Source organism: Bolinopsis microptera, chromosome 6 (genome assembly GCF_026151205.1).
Source record: "Bolinopsis microptera isolate Bmic1 chromosome 6, MBARI_Bmic_1.0, whole genome shotgun sequence".
Lineage (NCBI taxonomy): Eukaryota > Metazoa > Ctenophora > Tentaculata > Lobata > Bolinopsidae > Bolinopsis > Bolinopsis microptera.
This window is the reverse complement of record NC_087077.1, coordinates 459,477-473,142: the sequence shown is the minus strand read 5'-3', so window position 1 is coordinate 473,142 and position 13,666 is coordinate 459,477. Positions and strand designations below refer to the sequence as shown.

At 42.1% G+C, this 13,666-nt stretch overlaps 2 protein-coding genes across 3 annotated transcripts in view; one reads left to right on the top strand and one right to left on the bottom strand.

Annotated features, from left to right (window-relative positions):
* The window catches only part of LOC134816556 (mediator of RNA polymerase II transcription subunit 14-like), a 51,792-nt gene that overhangs the window by 7,928 nt on the left and 30,198 nt on the right, over positions 1-13,666 (top strand). For both annotated transcript variants that reach the window (XM_063825451.1, XM_063825450.1), the window contains exons 9-13: positions 142-326; positions 7,846-8,011; positions 12,948-13,042; positions 13,188-13,275; positions 13,412-13,561. In XM_063825451.1, coding sequence (XP_063681521.1) covers positions 142-326; positions 7,846-8,011; positions 12,948-13,042; positions 13,188-13,275; positions 13,412-13,561 — 684 coding nt within the window. The remainder of the gene's footprint in view (positions 1-141; positions 327-7,845; positions 8,012-12,947; positions 13,043-13,187; positions 13,276-13,411; positions 13,562-13,666) is intronic.
* Positions 597-2,112, bottom strand: LOC134816557 (plasminogen-like). Its single transcript, XM_063825452.1, has one exon. It carries the CDS (start codon positions 2,097-2,099, stop codon positions 675-677), a length of 1,425 nt encoding a protein of 474 aa, XP_063681522.1. The 5' UTR covers positions 2,100-2,112; the 3' UTR covers positions 597-674.

The window sequence follows — 13,666 nt, the reverse complement described above, 5'->3', positions numbered from 1 at the left end:
CATTGTATAATTAATGTCAATATTTTAGACATTTAATTTCAACCTATGTACTAGGGATGATTTCAGATATCCATACATTTTTCTTATTGATATTTGATTTGTTGAGTTCAATTTCTAGGAAATATCCTTATTCTCGCTCAGATTGTTTCCCTGAACTGTGAAGAGCTGGTCACGAGATATCACAAGAAGATCGAGCTGAAGTTCCTTTTGGTTCACTATACTGGCTACGCGATAACTTTCTGTAACTACAACGTCTTGGTATCCGAGCTAACTAAGGCTATCAACGATACCATGCTCTCCATATCTGATGCTCTTAACAAAATCAGGTATTTGCAGTGGTGTCACGTGATAGCAGCCTATGTTTTGTCCTCCGGACGATTATTATTATTTTTTTCGTACAAAATAAAATAAGCGAATAATATTTTGTTAAACATTACGAAGATTAGCACTACCGTAAGTAATACTTTTAGATACATAATACAATGCAACTCGATAACTGTTTGTTGTTAACTAAAAATAAAATAAAGTTCAAAAACAGGCCTAAACTCTACTGCTGTCTGTTACATCATCGAATCTGTTCTCCCCAACGAATTATCTTTCTCGTGTTAATAAGCTAATTCGTTGTCTCACTTGGTAGCATTTCTAATACTGATATAACTGAATCAATGATATAGTTAATGTAAAATTTCTATATTTAAAAAATGTTCTTCTTCTTCTTCTTCAGTAGTACAGTAAGGAACATCACATACTTCCCACCGATGAGTCGGTTCTGTCGTATAACACCAGGGCTTATGTTCTCCGTCGGGGTTTCTACAGCGGTTATGTTCGCCAATCCCCTTTTCTAGGTTAAGATATATGCTGTGGGCGTGGGGGGACTGTTCATCCCAACGTTGACACTCATATCCGGACTGAGTGGTGTCTACAGAGCCCCGATATCCCGCTCCTAGGTCCTCCTCATTCATGCAATTAAATGTATAGTTGGACTCACCATCATCAATCATATCAGTACAATGGCGGACAACACAAAGTGTTTTTTCAGATTTAGAGTTACGACACCAAGCCCCTGTCATGTGATCGTCATGTGGAGAATTGCCACATCTGTTCGCGTGGTAGGTGATGGTTCGGCCCTCCTTCAGGTCTTCATTACACACTGGGACATCACAGAAGTCCCACTGGCTAGACTGGTCGGGGTTGGTGATGTAGCACCACGGCTTAGCTTTTATCCCATTAGGGTTGCGGCAGTGATTGTGTTCTCCTAGACCGTAATAAGGATGAGGGTTAGGGACTTGTTTGCTCCACTCCTGGCATTGGAACCCACCTTCAGTTACCGAGACATTTCCAATGTAGCTAACACCATTTCCTTCTAAACAGTTGAGAGTAGTCTTGGCTTTGTCCAAGCTCAAGTCACAGACTAGCCCATCTACTGTATCCATCACATCCCCCTTGTACAAGTAGCCTGCCCCTTGCTGACATTCGTAATCGTATTCACCAGGACACTTCTCAATGTTACTACAATAATCAAATCTAAGATCAGGATCCGTTGTGTAACACCAAGGTAATGCCTCAAAATCGGGATTTCTGCAGAAATTATGGTCGCCCAAACCACTGTTAGGGTAGTTTTGAGATGTCCGACTGTGGTAGTGTGGCAGTTGATGGGACCAGCTTTGACACGTGTCTCCTCGAGCTGTGACGTTAACGTTACCACGGTATCCAGTACCATCACCCAGGTAACATGTTTTGTGGGGGATGATCTCTTCCAATCCTGACTGTGATCTCTTCCAATCCTGACCATGATTTACAGGTAAATCACCGCCCGGAAGAGTTGAAGATAAATCGACTCCCGGACAACCGCAGTGCAGTTTAAACTTCTTTTCTGTCTTTGTGCATTTCCTGATCTTCCTTTTTCTTTGTCGGTGCTCAGCTTGGTACATGTTACCAGATAGGTCTGGTAAAAGACAGATCGACAATACGTATCCGTGTTTATCCACACATTTAGAAAGATTTGTATAGACTTTTTTGCAGTAGACTTTTTTTCTGCGATCTGGACTTTTGCCCAGAAGTGTTTGTAAGCACAAAAGGAGGAACAAGGTTGATCTCATATCAACAACTATAACGGACAGTGTGCTGTGTAACGGACCTCGTGTTCAAAGTGATGAAATAAGATTCGTGTACGTGTTTCCCGAGCAAAATTAAAATTCCTTTTAATCGATTTCATACGCGTCCCCGATCACTCTACGTCACTCTACGACAAGACAATTTTAAAATAAATTGTCGGTAACTGGCATGGAAATTAATGCTTCTGATGTCTATTTTTCAAGAAAATGTTATTTTGTCTCTATGGTAACACCGTTATAATGGACCTCCCCCTGGCTTTGAGGCTGTAAGGACCATATTATGTCTGTGTCAAGTAACATCAACCAGAATATTGTCGAATCAAGTCTGGCGATTTGCAGTTTAGAATGCAAATATTTATTTAAAAACCGCTACCAAGGCTTTGGTAAGGTGTTATCCAGAATGTAGAGTATAAAGTGTATACTGACTATAGCATATTATAGACTGAACTAGTGTAACCCGGCCTACGGCCGGGATTTCACTGCCGCAGTTAAAAAGGGTAGGAGTAATTACCCGCTAAGTCAAAACCCGGATTAGGCGAGCAATTCTATTCGGAGTGCCCTCACGTATCCAATAGTATGCTTAAAAGATAGTAATTCTTAATCAATAATCAATAGAAATTAACCCTTAACACCATGCACCACACCAGCCTATCATATTTGTGAACATGCATTACATTGTCGTATGAAAGTATGAACTCTCTCTACAGTCCAAACAGACCGTTTGAGCACTCCCTCCCCTAATAAGTTTATAGTATTATATGACCATGTAATATATTACTTACTTGGGGTTACTTGGGGTTGCTTCATAGATCCTCTATCGGGTCATCAGAACGGCTGACCACCCGTGCAGCGAAGTTGCTGTCTTTTCTGCGCTCCAGTTCAATAACGAATTCCCGTTCTGGCAACAATATCCAGTAACAGGAGGTTCGTCCGGAATAGATGTAACAAACTCCGTCAACAATGACTTGAAACGTAGGGGGTCCTCGATAAGGTGCAGGTTTGCGGGAATGATGTTCCACAATCGAGGCCCCATCACTACAAATGAGCTGTCAAAGATCGATTGATTCCTTTGGCTACTGGACGTTGACAAGCTAGGGACTACTGCTTTCTGGCCATAACGGAGTGTATCTGTAAACTGAACGTTGACATCATTAGGACACTTCTTGTGTAGGATCTTCCACATATGAATGATAGTGTAACGTTCTCTCCTCCGTTGAAGTGACATCAATTTTAAGGCCTTCAGTCTCTGCCAATAGTTCAGATGTTGCACACCATGTATTTTGGACGTAAATGTACGTTGTACTCCCTCTAGCTCAGCGATATCAGCTTGCTTAGTTGAATTCCAGAGGGGACAACAGTACTCGAGATGGCTTCTGACTAATGACTTGTAGAGGGTCAGCATAGTGATCTTGTTTCTCGATCTAAAAGCGCTCAGAACCCAAGAGGCAACTTTACGGGCACGATCTGCTATCATAGTAACATGTGAGCTCCAAGACAAGTCCGCCGAGATCAAAACCCCCAGGTCTTTGACTGCATCCGTAGGGTACATTATGTTACCATGCGAAACTTGATAAGTTTGCGTCAGGATGGCAAACGGGAGGTCTTGCAAGCTGTTTCGGGGACAGTGTTTGTGCACGAGTATCTCAAATTTATCCTCATGCAATGACATGTTATTGCATCTTGCCCAGTCAATGACAGAGTTGAGATCATTTTGCAGTATACTTGCATCATCAAGTGTATAGATGTGCCTCAAAATCCGTGTATCGTCAGCAAAGAATCTAATGACACATCCTGTGATGCACAGCTTCATGTCATTAATGAACAAAATGAAAAGCAGCGGGCCCAAAACTGTACCCTGTGGCACTCCGCTTATGATTGCTGCAGCAAGTGATGACATCCCGTCCAACACAACACACTGTGTGCGGTCACTTAAGAAGGATTCAATCCACGACACCACCTTTTCGTGAATTCCCATTCTTCTAAGTTTCTTAATAAGCAGTCGGTGATCAACTTTATCAAATGCTTTCGCAAAGTCAAGGTATATGGCGTCAGTATCAGCGTTTTTCACCAATCCTTGAACAATGTCATCAACGTGACTGAGCAGTTGGGTGAGACAGCTCCGCCCAGATCGAAAGCCATGTTGATTATCACAGAGTAATCCGTTCTTCTCTATGAAGCTAACCATCTTGCCACGCAGTATGCGTTCGTACACTTTTATAACGTGAGATGTGAGCGCCACCGGCCGGTAGTTGACAGCTCTCGCCCGATCACCCTTTTTGTATAGAGGAGTGATGTAGGTATCTTTGTAGAACTTAGGTACTTCACCACGCTCAAAGGATTCGCTCCAGATGAGCCGTATCGGCTCGCACATCTCTTTTGCACAGCTCTTTAAGAGGATAGCAGGTATTCCATCAGGTCCGCTAGCAGAGTTAGGAGGAATATTCCCAATTGCAGATATGATATCGTCATCCATGATGCAAAAATCTTCAAGAGTTTGCGGATGTTCGATCATAGGTAACGGGAAATCTGGGTCCTTGATATCAGGAGAGCTTGGATCACTGAACACGGAGCTGAACTGCTCCTGAAGTAAGTCCGCCATCTGCTTTGTGTCAGTAGTGATCTCCTGGTTTGCATCAAATAGCATGTTAATACTGGATTTGATAGTTGAGAGGGATCGGGCATAACTATAGAAGAACTTCGGATTACTTTTAATCTTCTCGATGGCTCTGTTCTCCTTCTCATCCAATTTCTTGGTATGTGCAGTCATGATGTCGTACTGTAAGAGTGCAACTTTATTCCTGACTGCCTTGATCTGGTCTTCTGAAGCATTCTTGTCAATTAATGCTTGGAGTCGTGCTTTTTGCCGGTTGCATTTCCGTCTCAACGCGCTGCTGTGCTTAGGACGTCCAGAGGGCACCGATTTCTGAGGAACACACGAACAGCAAATCTGGAACAGGGTCTCCGTAAAAAGAGCAGGAAACTCCTCAAAGGAGCATGAGTCACGAAGCTGAGACCAGTTAACTTCCTGTAACTCCTCCTTTAGTGCATCAAAATCCGCCTTAAAAAAGTCAAGAGACCTGAAGCTACTTTCGTCAAACTTAGGGATGGTAGCCTCCTTTCGGGATAGCGGATTGGTAGCGAGCATAACATCCACCAGATGATGGTCAGACAGTGAGGTAGCTTGTGCCTGAACATTAGTAACAAGTCTGCTGTTATTCGTGATGAACAAGTCTAGAACATTGTTACCCCTGGTTGGACAAAGGACGTATTGACTCAGCAGATGCTTGGCCATGAAGTTGAGAAGGGAGTGAGCTGATAGCTGAGTCTCACTGGAACCTCCTGACGACACGGATACAGTCTGCCAGTCTATTGAGGGTAAGTTGTAGTCACCTGTGAGCATAATATCGTAGCTTTCATCATTAACACGGTGAATACACGTGGAGATAAACTCCAAAAGTGAGTTGAAACTGCTGAGGGGGGCATTTGGGGGTCGATAAGCCACTACAACACATGTATTAATCGTGCTGAATCTGCAAAATAAACCCTCGCAGGTACCATCATCAAACGTATCACACTCACTTACAGGTATGTTGATGTGGGAATAGAGCAAAACTCCGCCTCCGACCCGCCCACTTCGGTCACATCGGGAGACTGTATACCCTGGAACATGTAGTTGGGCATCAGCCATATAGGGTTTGAGCCAAGTCTCAGTGAGCGCTACAAAAGGTAAGGAATGATTTCTCGCTCGTTCATCGTTAATGTAAGCGGAAATATCGGGCACCTTCCAACGGCTTGTACTTGAAGCGCTCGGATTCATGGACTGCACGTTTAAGACAATGCATGAGGAATAGTGGGCACGTTCTGCATCATCTGGGCATGGGTAGGGAGCAGAGGTGTCGGGTAGGGGTACTGGTGCTGTGGGTACGCCAATCCTGACTGAAGGTGTGGTGGGGGAAACTGGTATTGAGGGTTGGGGCGGAGACTGGCACGGATTTCCGAGATTTCCCGAGTGAAGCAGGTTTGCATCCTGTCCATCAGTCTCGCTAACTCTAAAAAAGAAGCCCCATAATCAGCAACTGAGGTAGAATCCTGGGTAGTTGTAGGGGCGGGGGCAGCTTTATCACCTTTCTTGGGCCGAGGAGCATCACCATTCTCCTTTCTCCGGGTCCCTTTCAGGTGGATAAATGTGCACTCTGAGCTAGTACACAGCTTGTTCTTGACAGAGAACTTACAGAGCACGGGGTGAAAGAACTTGCAGCTGGAACCCTTATTGCACCCGAAGTTACGCTGAGTACCAAAGCGGCAGTACTTATCACAGTATCTAGGGTGTTCGAACTCACAGACACGTCCTTCATGTTCTTTCTTCCCCCTTAAACCATGCGGACATTTTCCTCGCTTATACTTCTCACACACCCGTTCTCTGACAACTTTATCCAGTTTTGAGTTGAGATCATTAAGATTTAACTTCTCCTGGTTCTGCTTGAAAGATTCCGATGTTTCGTTGTGAGGCGAGGAAACTTGCGAAGAAGATATAGTGTCAGCATTAAGTCTCGCAAGGATAGCGGGGTCCGTGATACTCACGCTATCATGGGGAGTTTTCCTCTTTCTAGACACAATAGGCAAACTAGACTCGTTGCAAGATTTGCACAGCCAAACGTAGCTGGAAGGTAGGTCTATCGAAGCCTGAGTTAAAACATCATGTAAACCAGATACAACAGCACAATCGTGAGATCCCCGAAAACACATATGGCAGTGAAAAAGCGGTTTCTGTTCCGGCTCGAGATCTATCACGTATTTCTGGTTACACTCCGGGCATTGTGAGGGGAGCAAAGCGTTTAACTGGAACAGTATTCTACTGGCAAGTGTGTCCTTTGTGTAAATCTTATTACGATCACTGTCAGCTAAGTTAATACACAAAAATTCAGCACAATGCTCCAACATTTCAAGATTAGACGACTTTAATGCTTTGAGATTTTCAGCTCGCTTTTTTGAATGATCAAACTTCGAGATGACTTGTTTTACTATTTCGTTCGTTCCCGCACGGAGAAGCAAGTTCCCGATCGATAATTCATTCGATAACTCCATTTCAGACAATGTACAACCACTTGTGTATAGCCACACTCACAGTACAATGTATGCACAATGATAGCACAGTGCGATTATCAACAACTGATAAGAGAGCGACTAAATCAACGCAAAAGCAATTATACAAATATATATATATATACGCCATGTAATATATACGCTACATATGCACAGAGAGAGAGAGCTAGCCCCGTAACTCTTGCCGCTCTTCTCAAGCCATTTTATGTAACATATTTTGTGGTACAAAACCATCAATTAAACCACTTACCACCGGCCGATTTTTATAAAATTTGCTTATTGGCTTCGTCAGAGTTTTGTCGGCACTATACCGAAAAAACCAGTCCCGTAACTATGACCGTTTTTTTTGTATAACCGTTCGGAAATTACACACAGACACACACACAGACACACACACAGACACACACACATTCTGGTGTTATTAAGTTGATGATTTGGCAGTTGGCTACAGTCCCATTTCCACAATGCTAACTGAAATGTAATGATAGACTCAAGACTGGCTGGTATGGAGAATCTCCACCGTTTCACTCGTCTATTTTCACAGTCTGCTCCATTCTTTAAAGAAGTTTAGAAGCTACAAAGTTCTAGTAATTCGCAAGTTGTAATTTAAAAACCTTTTTTTTGTCAGGATGAGGGTAGACCTGCTTCTGATAAAGAATTCCCTACAAATCCACCAGATTAGGCACCAGCTAGTACCCTTCACTTCTCCGAAGCAAGTGGAGACAGTCCCCCTACTGAACAGTGTTACTGCCGCTCTTTACATTAGATTCAAGTCTAACATCGAATATTGCTTGGTAAGTATAGTTTATTTGATATATTTTTTTGTTTTATTTTTTCCGTTCACACTCTTTTGTAAAACGACAGTAGTGAAAGGTTACGAATGGACGTTTTTGCAGAAAAACGTGGATTTTGGAGAACGAGGTAGGTGGGTATAAATATGTCGTCAGTCCTTCCTTCCTTCCGTTAGTTACCATGACAACTAGCGCGCAGTGCAGCGCGCGGAGATTTAATGTATATAGCTAGCATGTCAATGAATGCGCGGCGCGAGTGTATTTTAATGTATGCTATGTTATGTACAGTATTAGGTAATAAGCCCAATTTGTACGTGGCATGCGTAGTATAATGTACTCTGTGTATATTATTATTATGAAGTGAGCTGATTAGATACTGGTAATCTTTTTTTGCTCTTATGAGTGGGTCAATCATTTATTTTGAATTGTAGTTGACGAAGTGGAGACTCTCACTTCGTCAACTACAATTCAAAATAAATGAGCTGATTAGAGCTTATAATACCTTCCGGGAATTATATCCACTAAAAGTCTCCGACACTGAGAGCTGATAATTTGCCGATATATCCCGCAAGGAAAGCCAAGGTATTATCAGCATAGACCTCAGACTGGCTGGCGGCAAGTTGTAAAACAAATAACACTGGCGTTCCATATATTAGACACTATATTGTATCATGCGCACGTATCGGATTACACCCCTTCCAATTCGGAACCGGAAAATATTATAATACCTTCCGGGAATTATATCCACTAAAAGTCTCGGACACTGAGAGCTGATAATTTGCCGATATATCCCGCAAGGGAAGCCAAGGTATTATCAGCATAGACCTCAGACTGGCTGGCGGCAAGTTGTAAAACAAATAACACTGGCGTTCTATATATTAGACACTATATTGTATCAATATAGGATGGCGTGTAGTTCGTGATGAACTCGCATGGTTGCTGCAACCAGACTATCTACCCCTATGCGAAGGATCGCTGTAGAACTGGACACCGTAATCCTTGTTACCAATTGCTCTTCTCGGCTTTGCTACTTGGAATGTTCGAGGTTTGACGAAGACAGACAAGCAGTGCTTGCTTGCTAACGACTGTGACAGGTATGACTTGGACATTATAGGGATTCAAGAGACTAAAATTTGTCAGTTTGAGGATAAGAAACTACCAGGAAATCATCGCCTCCTTTTGTTTGATCAGAAGACAGGACGTCATGGTGGACTGGGTTTCTTAATCAACGCTCGTGTAAATCATTATTTCCGTTCATTTCATCAGATCAGCGATCGAGTTGCTTTCATGGACTTTTTTATTCCATCCAAGTTTGTTAACAAACCACCATGCAAAATGCGAATCGTGAACTGTTACAGTCCAACCAACCCAAAAACTTTATCAAATCCGGCTGCTACTGACCAGTTTTACTGTGAGCTTCAGGAAGCAATTAATGTGCCTGCAAGACATGAAATCTGGATCCTAGGAGATTTCAATGCCAAACTTGGCAAAAGGTCTGATCATGACTTTCAAAATGGCCTTCATAAGAACATTGGAAGGCATGGCGTTGGAAGACGAAATGAAAATGGTGGGAGATTATTGGATTTTCTTGTTTCTAATGGTTTGTTTGCTGCAAACACTGCATTTCGTCATTCCAGTCGTCATATAACCACAAGAACTGGTTGGGTGAAAGACAAGAAGACCAAAAGAAGTCGCCCTTATTTTTCTCAGATTGATTATGTTTTATGCCGGTCACGCAGCACTGTTTTTCTCAATGATGCAAGGGCCTATGCAGGAGCTAAACTACATTCTGATCATAAGATTGTAAAAGCTACCATAGACCTGAGGCAGCAAACTAAGTTATACCGAAACAGTACATCAGCTGCTAAAAGGTACAACACGACATCGCTGGTTTGTAACAAGGAACTACAAGATCAGTACCAGCAAACTGTCACTCAGCAAATTGACAGTCTTCCACCTTCCGCTGACACTAAGACAGGATTCGAACAGCTGTTTGAAACTATCAAGTCTTCAGCCTCTAACACTGTGGGTGTCAAGAAGAAAACCCAAAGACATCATCATTCATCAGATCAGCATGTATGTAATATGTCTGACGAGAGACACAAACTTTTACAAGAACTGAACGACAATTCAGTTAGAGACAGGACAGTATTGAGAAAACGTATCAATAAACTCAAGAACGATATCAATAAACGTCTTAAAGTGCTAGAGACAGCTCTAGCCAACCAACTAGCTGACACCATCAACGCTGCAGATGACACGAAGAGGATGTTCGAGGCTACCAGAGCTCTTGCTGCCAACAAAGAGTCAGAGCCAATATCTGTCTTCAACTCTGAAAATCAGCTAGTTGCAAGTGACGATATGAAAGCAAGTATCATTAGAGAGTGGTTTAAAAATCACTACACCAGCTCAGACCCTCCTTTGGTACCTTTCACTGGACTCCCACGTCCTCTGAATACTCCTATAACTTCCTTAGAAGTCCAATATGCTGCTTCAAAGTTGAAAAATGGAAAAGCAGTAGGTCCTGATGAGATTCCTAACGAGCTGCTGAAGTACGCACCACCTGTATTCTTCCAGCAATATGCATGTCTCATTAATCGATCATTCGAAGTACATGAGCATGTACCCTCTTTCACGGAAGGGTTTCTAACCCCTCTTCAGAAGCCAGGGAAACCAAAAGGACCTCTAAAGAGCCTCAGACCTCTTTGCCTTCTGAATGGAACTAGGAAACTGCTCTCCTTGATTACTCTACACAGAATTCAAAGACAAATTGCAGAGTACACAGGACCATGGCAAAATGCCTACAAGGCTGGTCATAGTTGTGCCAATATTGTCTGGACTCAACGAATTCTGATTTCTGTTGTGAAAGAGAAGAGATGGGAGTTCCACAAGATGGGAATCGACATGAGCTCGGCCTTCGATACCATCAAGAGATCAGTTATCCTGGATCTTTTGGCTGATGCTGGTTGTTGTGAGGATGACATTCGTTTGGCGAGATACTTGCTCTCCAACACCAAATTGAGGATAAAAATCAACAACACCATTTCTTTAGAGTTTGAAACATCCGAGGGTTCGTTTCAAGGTGATGCTGCATCTGGTGCATTCTTCACACTGTACTTTGCTGGAGCTTTGTACCACTTCCGTGCAGTAGTGATTACCATTCGGCCTAACCCACCGTTCAACCCCGAGACCCTCATGCCTATTGAATGGGAATACGCCGACGATGGCGATTTTGCAGATGAGGATGAGGAAACTCTTAAAGAAATGCTGCCCATATGTAAGGAGATCCTTGAAGAATGGAACCTGTTTGTGAACGAGGACAAAACAGAACATGTCCACTTCTACATTTCAGATAAGGACGAGGTAGACGCCAAGGGTGAACCCGTGAAGAACAGAGAGCCCTGGCGCAACACTATTTCTCTTGGATCCAAGCTCTGCAGTAAGGCTGATATCTCTCGCCGATGCATCCTTGCTTACGTTGCCTTTGAGAAATACAGCAAGGTATGGGCAGAGAAATCCCGCATTTCTCTTCCTGTAAAAATCAAGCTGTATGAAGCATTTGTTACCCCTGTTTTATTGTACAACTGTAACAGCTGGGCAGCTCCACAGAACATTATCAATAAAGTTGATGTGTGTCAACGCAAACATCTAAGACGTATCATCAACATGACCTATCCCCGCATCATCAGCAACAAGGACTTGTATGCTCGTTGCAATGTAACTCCACTTTCAGAGAGAGTTCATAAATCCCGCTGGAAAATGTTTGGGCACATTCTTCGTAGCGACTGCAACTCACCACCACAACTAGCTCTAAATTTTGCTGTTGATAGTATGTCAAATATGAGGGGAAGGATTGGTAGACATCAATGTAATATTTTTAAAACTATTTTAGACGATTTGAATAAAAGAAAGATTAATTTGAATAATAGTGACAACTTGACAGACTTAAGGTATTTAGCCTCGAACCGCCAATTGTGGAGAAATTTATTTTAAATTTGTTTGTTCGATAATTTCAGTTTTAAGTTCAATTTTTTGCATAATTTTTTATTTTGATAAGTTCAGTTTTAAGTTCCATTTTTTGTATTTATAGTAAGTTTTCAGTTCTACAAGTCTTTTAAGTAGACTTATCAGGTCTTTAGGATGTTCCTAGTAACTACTTTGGATTTGTGTAAAGTTTGATAATAATATTGTATCATGCGCACGTATCGGATTACACCCCTTCCAATTCGGAACCGGAAAATATTATAATATAATAATAGCTTGGCTATTGAGTGCTGAGCGCGATAATTCCCGACAGCTTGCTGGAGGGAACGCGCGGGCACGAATTTGCCAAGCTGTTATGTATTATAATATTTTCCGGTTCCGAATTGGAAGGGGTGTAATCCGATACGTGCGCATGATACAATATAGTGTCTAATATATAGAACGCCAGTGTTATTTGTTTTACAACTTGCCGCCAGCCAGTCTGAGGTCTATGCTGATAATACCTTGGCTTCCCTTGCGGGATATATCGGCAAATTATCAGCTCTCAGTGTCCGAGACTTTTAGTGGATATAATTCCCGGAAGGTATTATAATACATAACAGCTTGGCAAATTCGTGCCCGCGCGTTCCCTCCAGCAAGCTGTCGGGAATTATCGCGCTCAGCACTCAATAGCCAAGCTATTATTATATTATAATACCTCCGGTTCTTCGGGCCGCAAATTCCCTCCAGCAAGCTGTCGGGAATTATCAAGCGGAGCCCGAAGAGCCGAAGGCATTATTATATTATATTTATACTTTTATAGTTATAGTGAATGGAAATCTAGCGTCCGCCAAAACGAAACAACGGGCGCAATTCTTGTTTCAATGACACTATTTAAGTTTTTTGATGATTTTACATGTTATGTCGAATTTGTACACGTTCGCCTGCTTAATTGTGATCCCAACGTTAACTTCAGGCGATTGATCTACAACACAGTAAACTGAGATATCTGCTCTTAAAATTGGAACCTCAAGTCAACACCCCAGATCTCAAACACTGTGTTCTTAACAGGTTAAAATTTTTGAGATTCCTTCTGAATATGTAGAACTTATCTATTAGTTCGGTGTTTAACAACTTGGCAACTTAACCCCTTTTTTAACGCGGTTCAGAAAATCGCCTTCAAGTTGAAAATTCACAAAAGAACACCTCATTGCAGGGTGATAGCATGTACGGAGGTAAAAGATATCTCAGTGTTTTCTATAATCGATCTAGATTCTATGTCACCTCTTGATGTTATTTTAAAGGTAAAGTTCGAAATTTTAAGATGAATCCAACAAATCGGTCAAATAAAGTCGTTTAAATCCACTGATAGGGCGTCCCAATAAACAATAAACAATAAAATCCCTTTACATTTTCTTCAAATCTAAATCTTACATTCAGATGGAACGAGCGATCCTGTACATAAACCTAAAGAAAGAGTGGAAGAAGAAAGGACAAAAGTGTTTGGGAATTGTTCCGCAGGGTGGAAATTGGTGTTTGAAGTTGTTAACTCTTCCAACCAACCACCCCGTGTTGAAACAACTTCTTAGGGTTAGCCCATGTTGTTTAAAACAATTAGATCATACTATAAAAGGTATGTCTTCATGAACTGCTCTGAAAGTCGAGAGTTAATTTTATTTTTCTAAACTTATCATT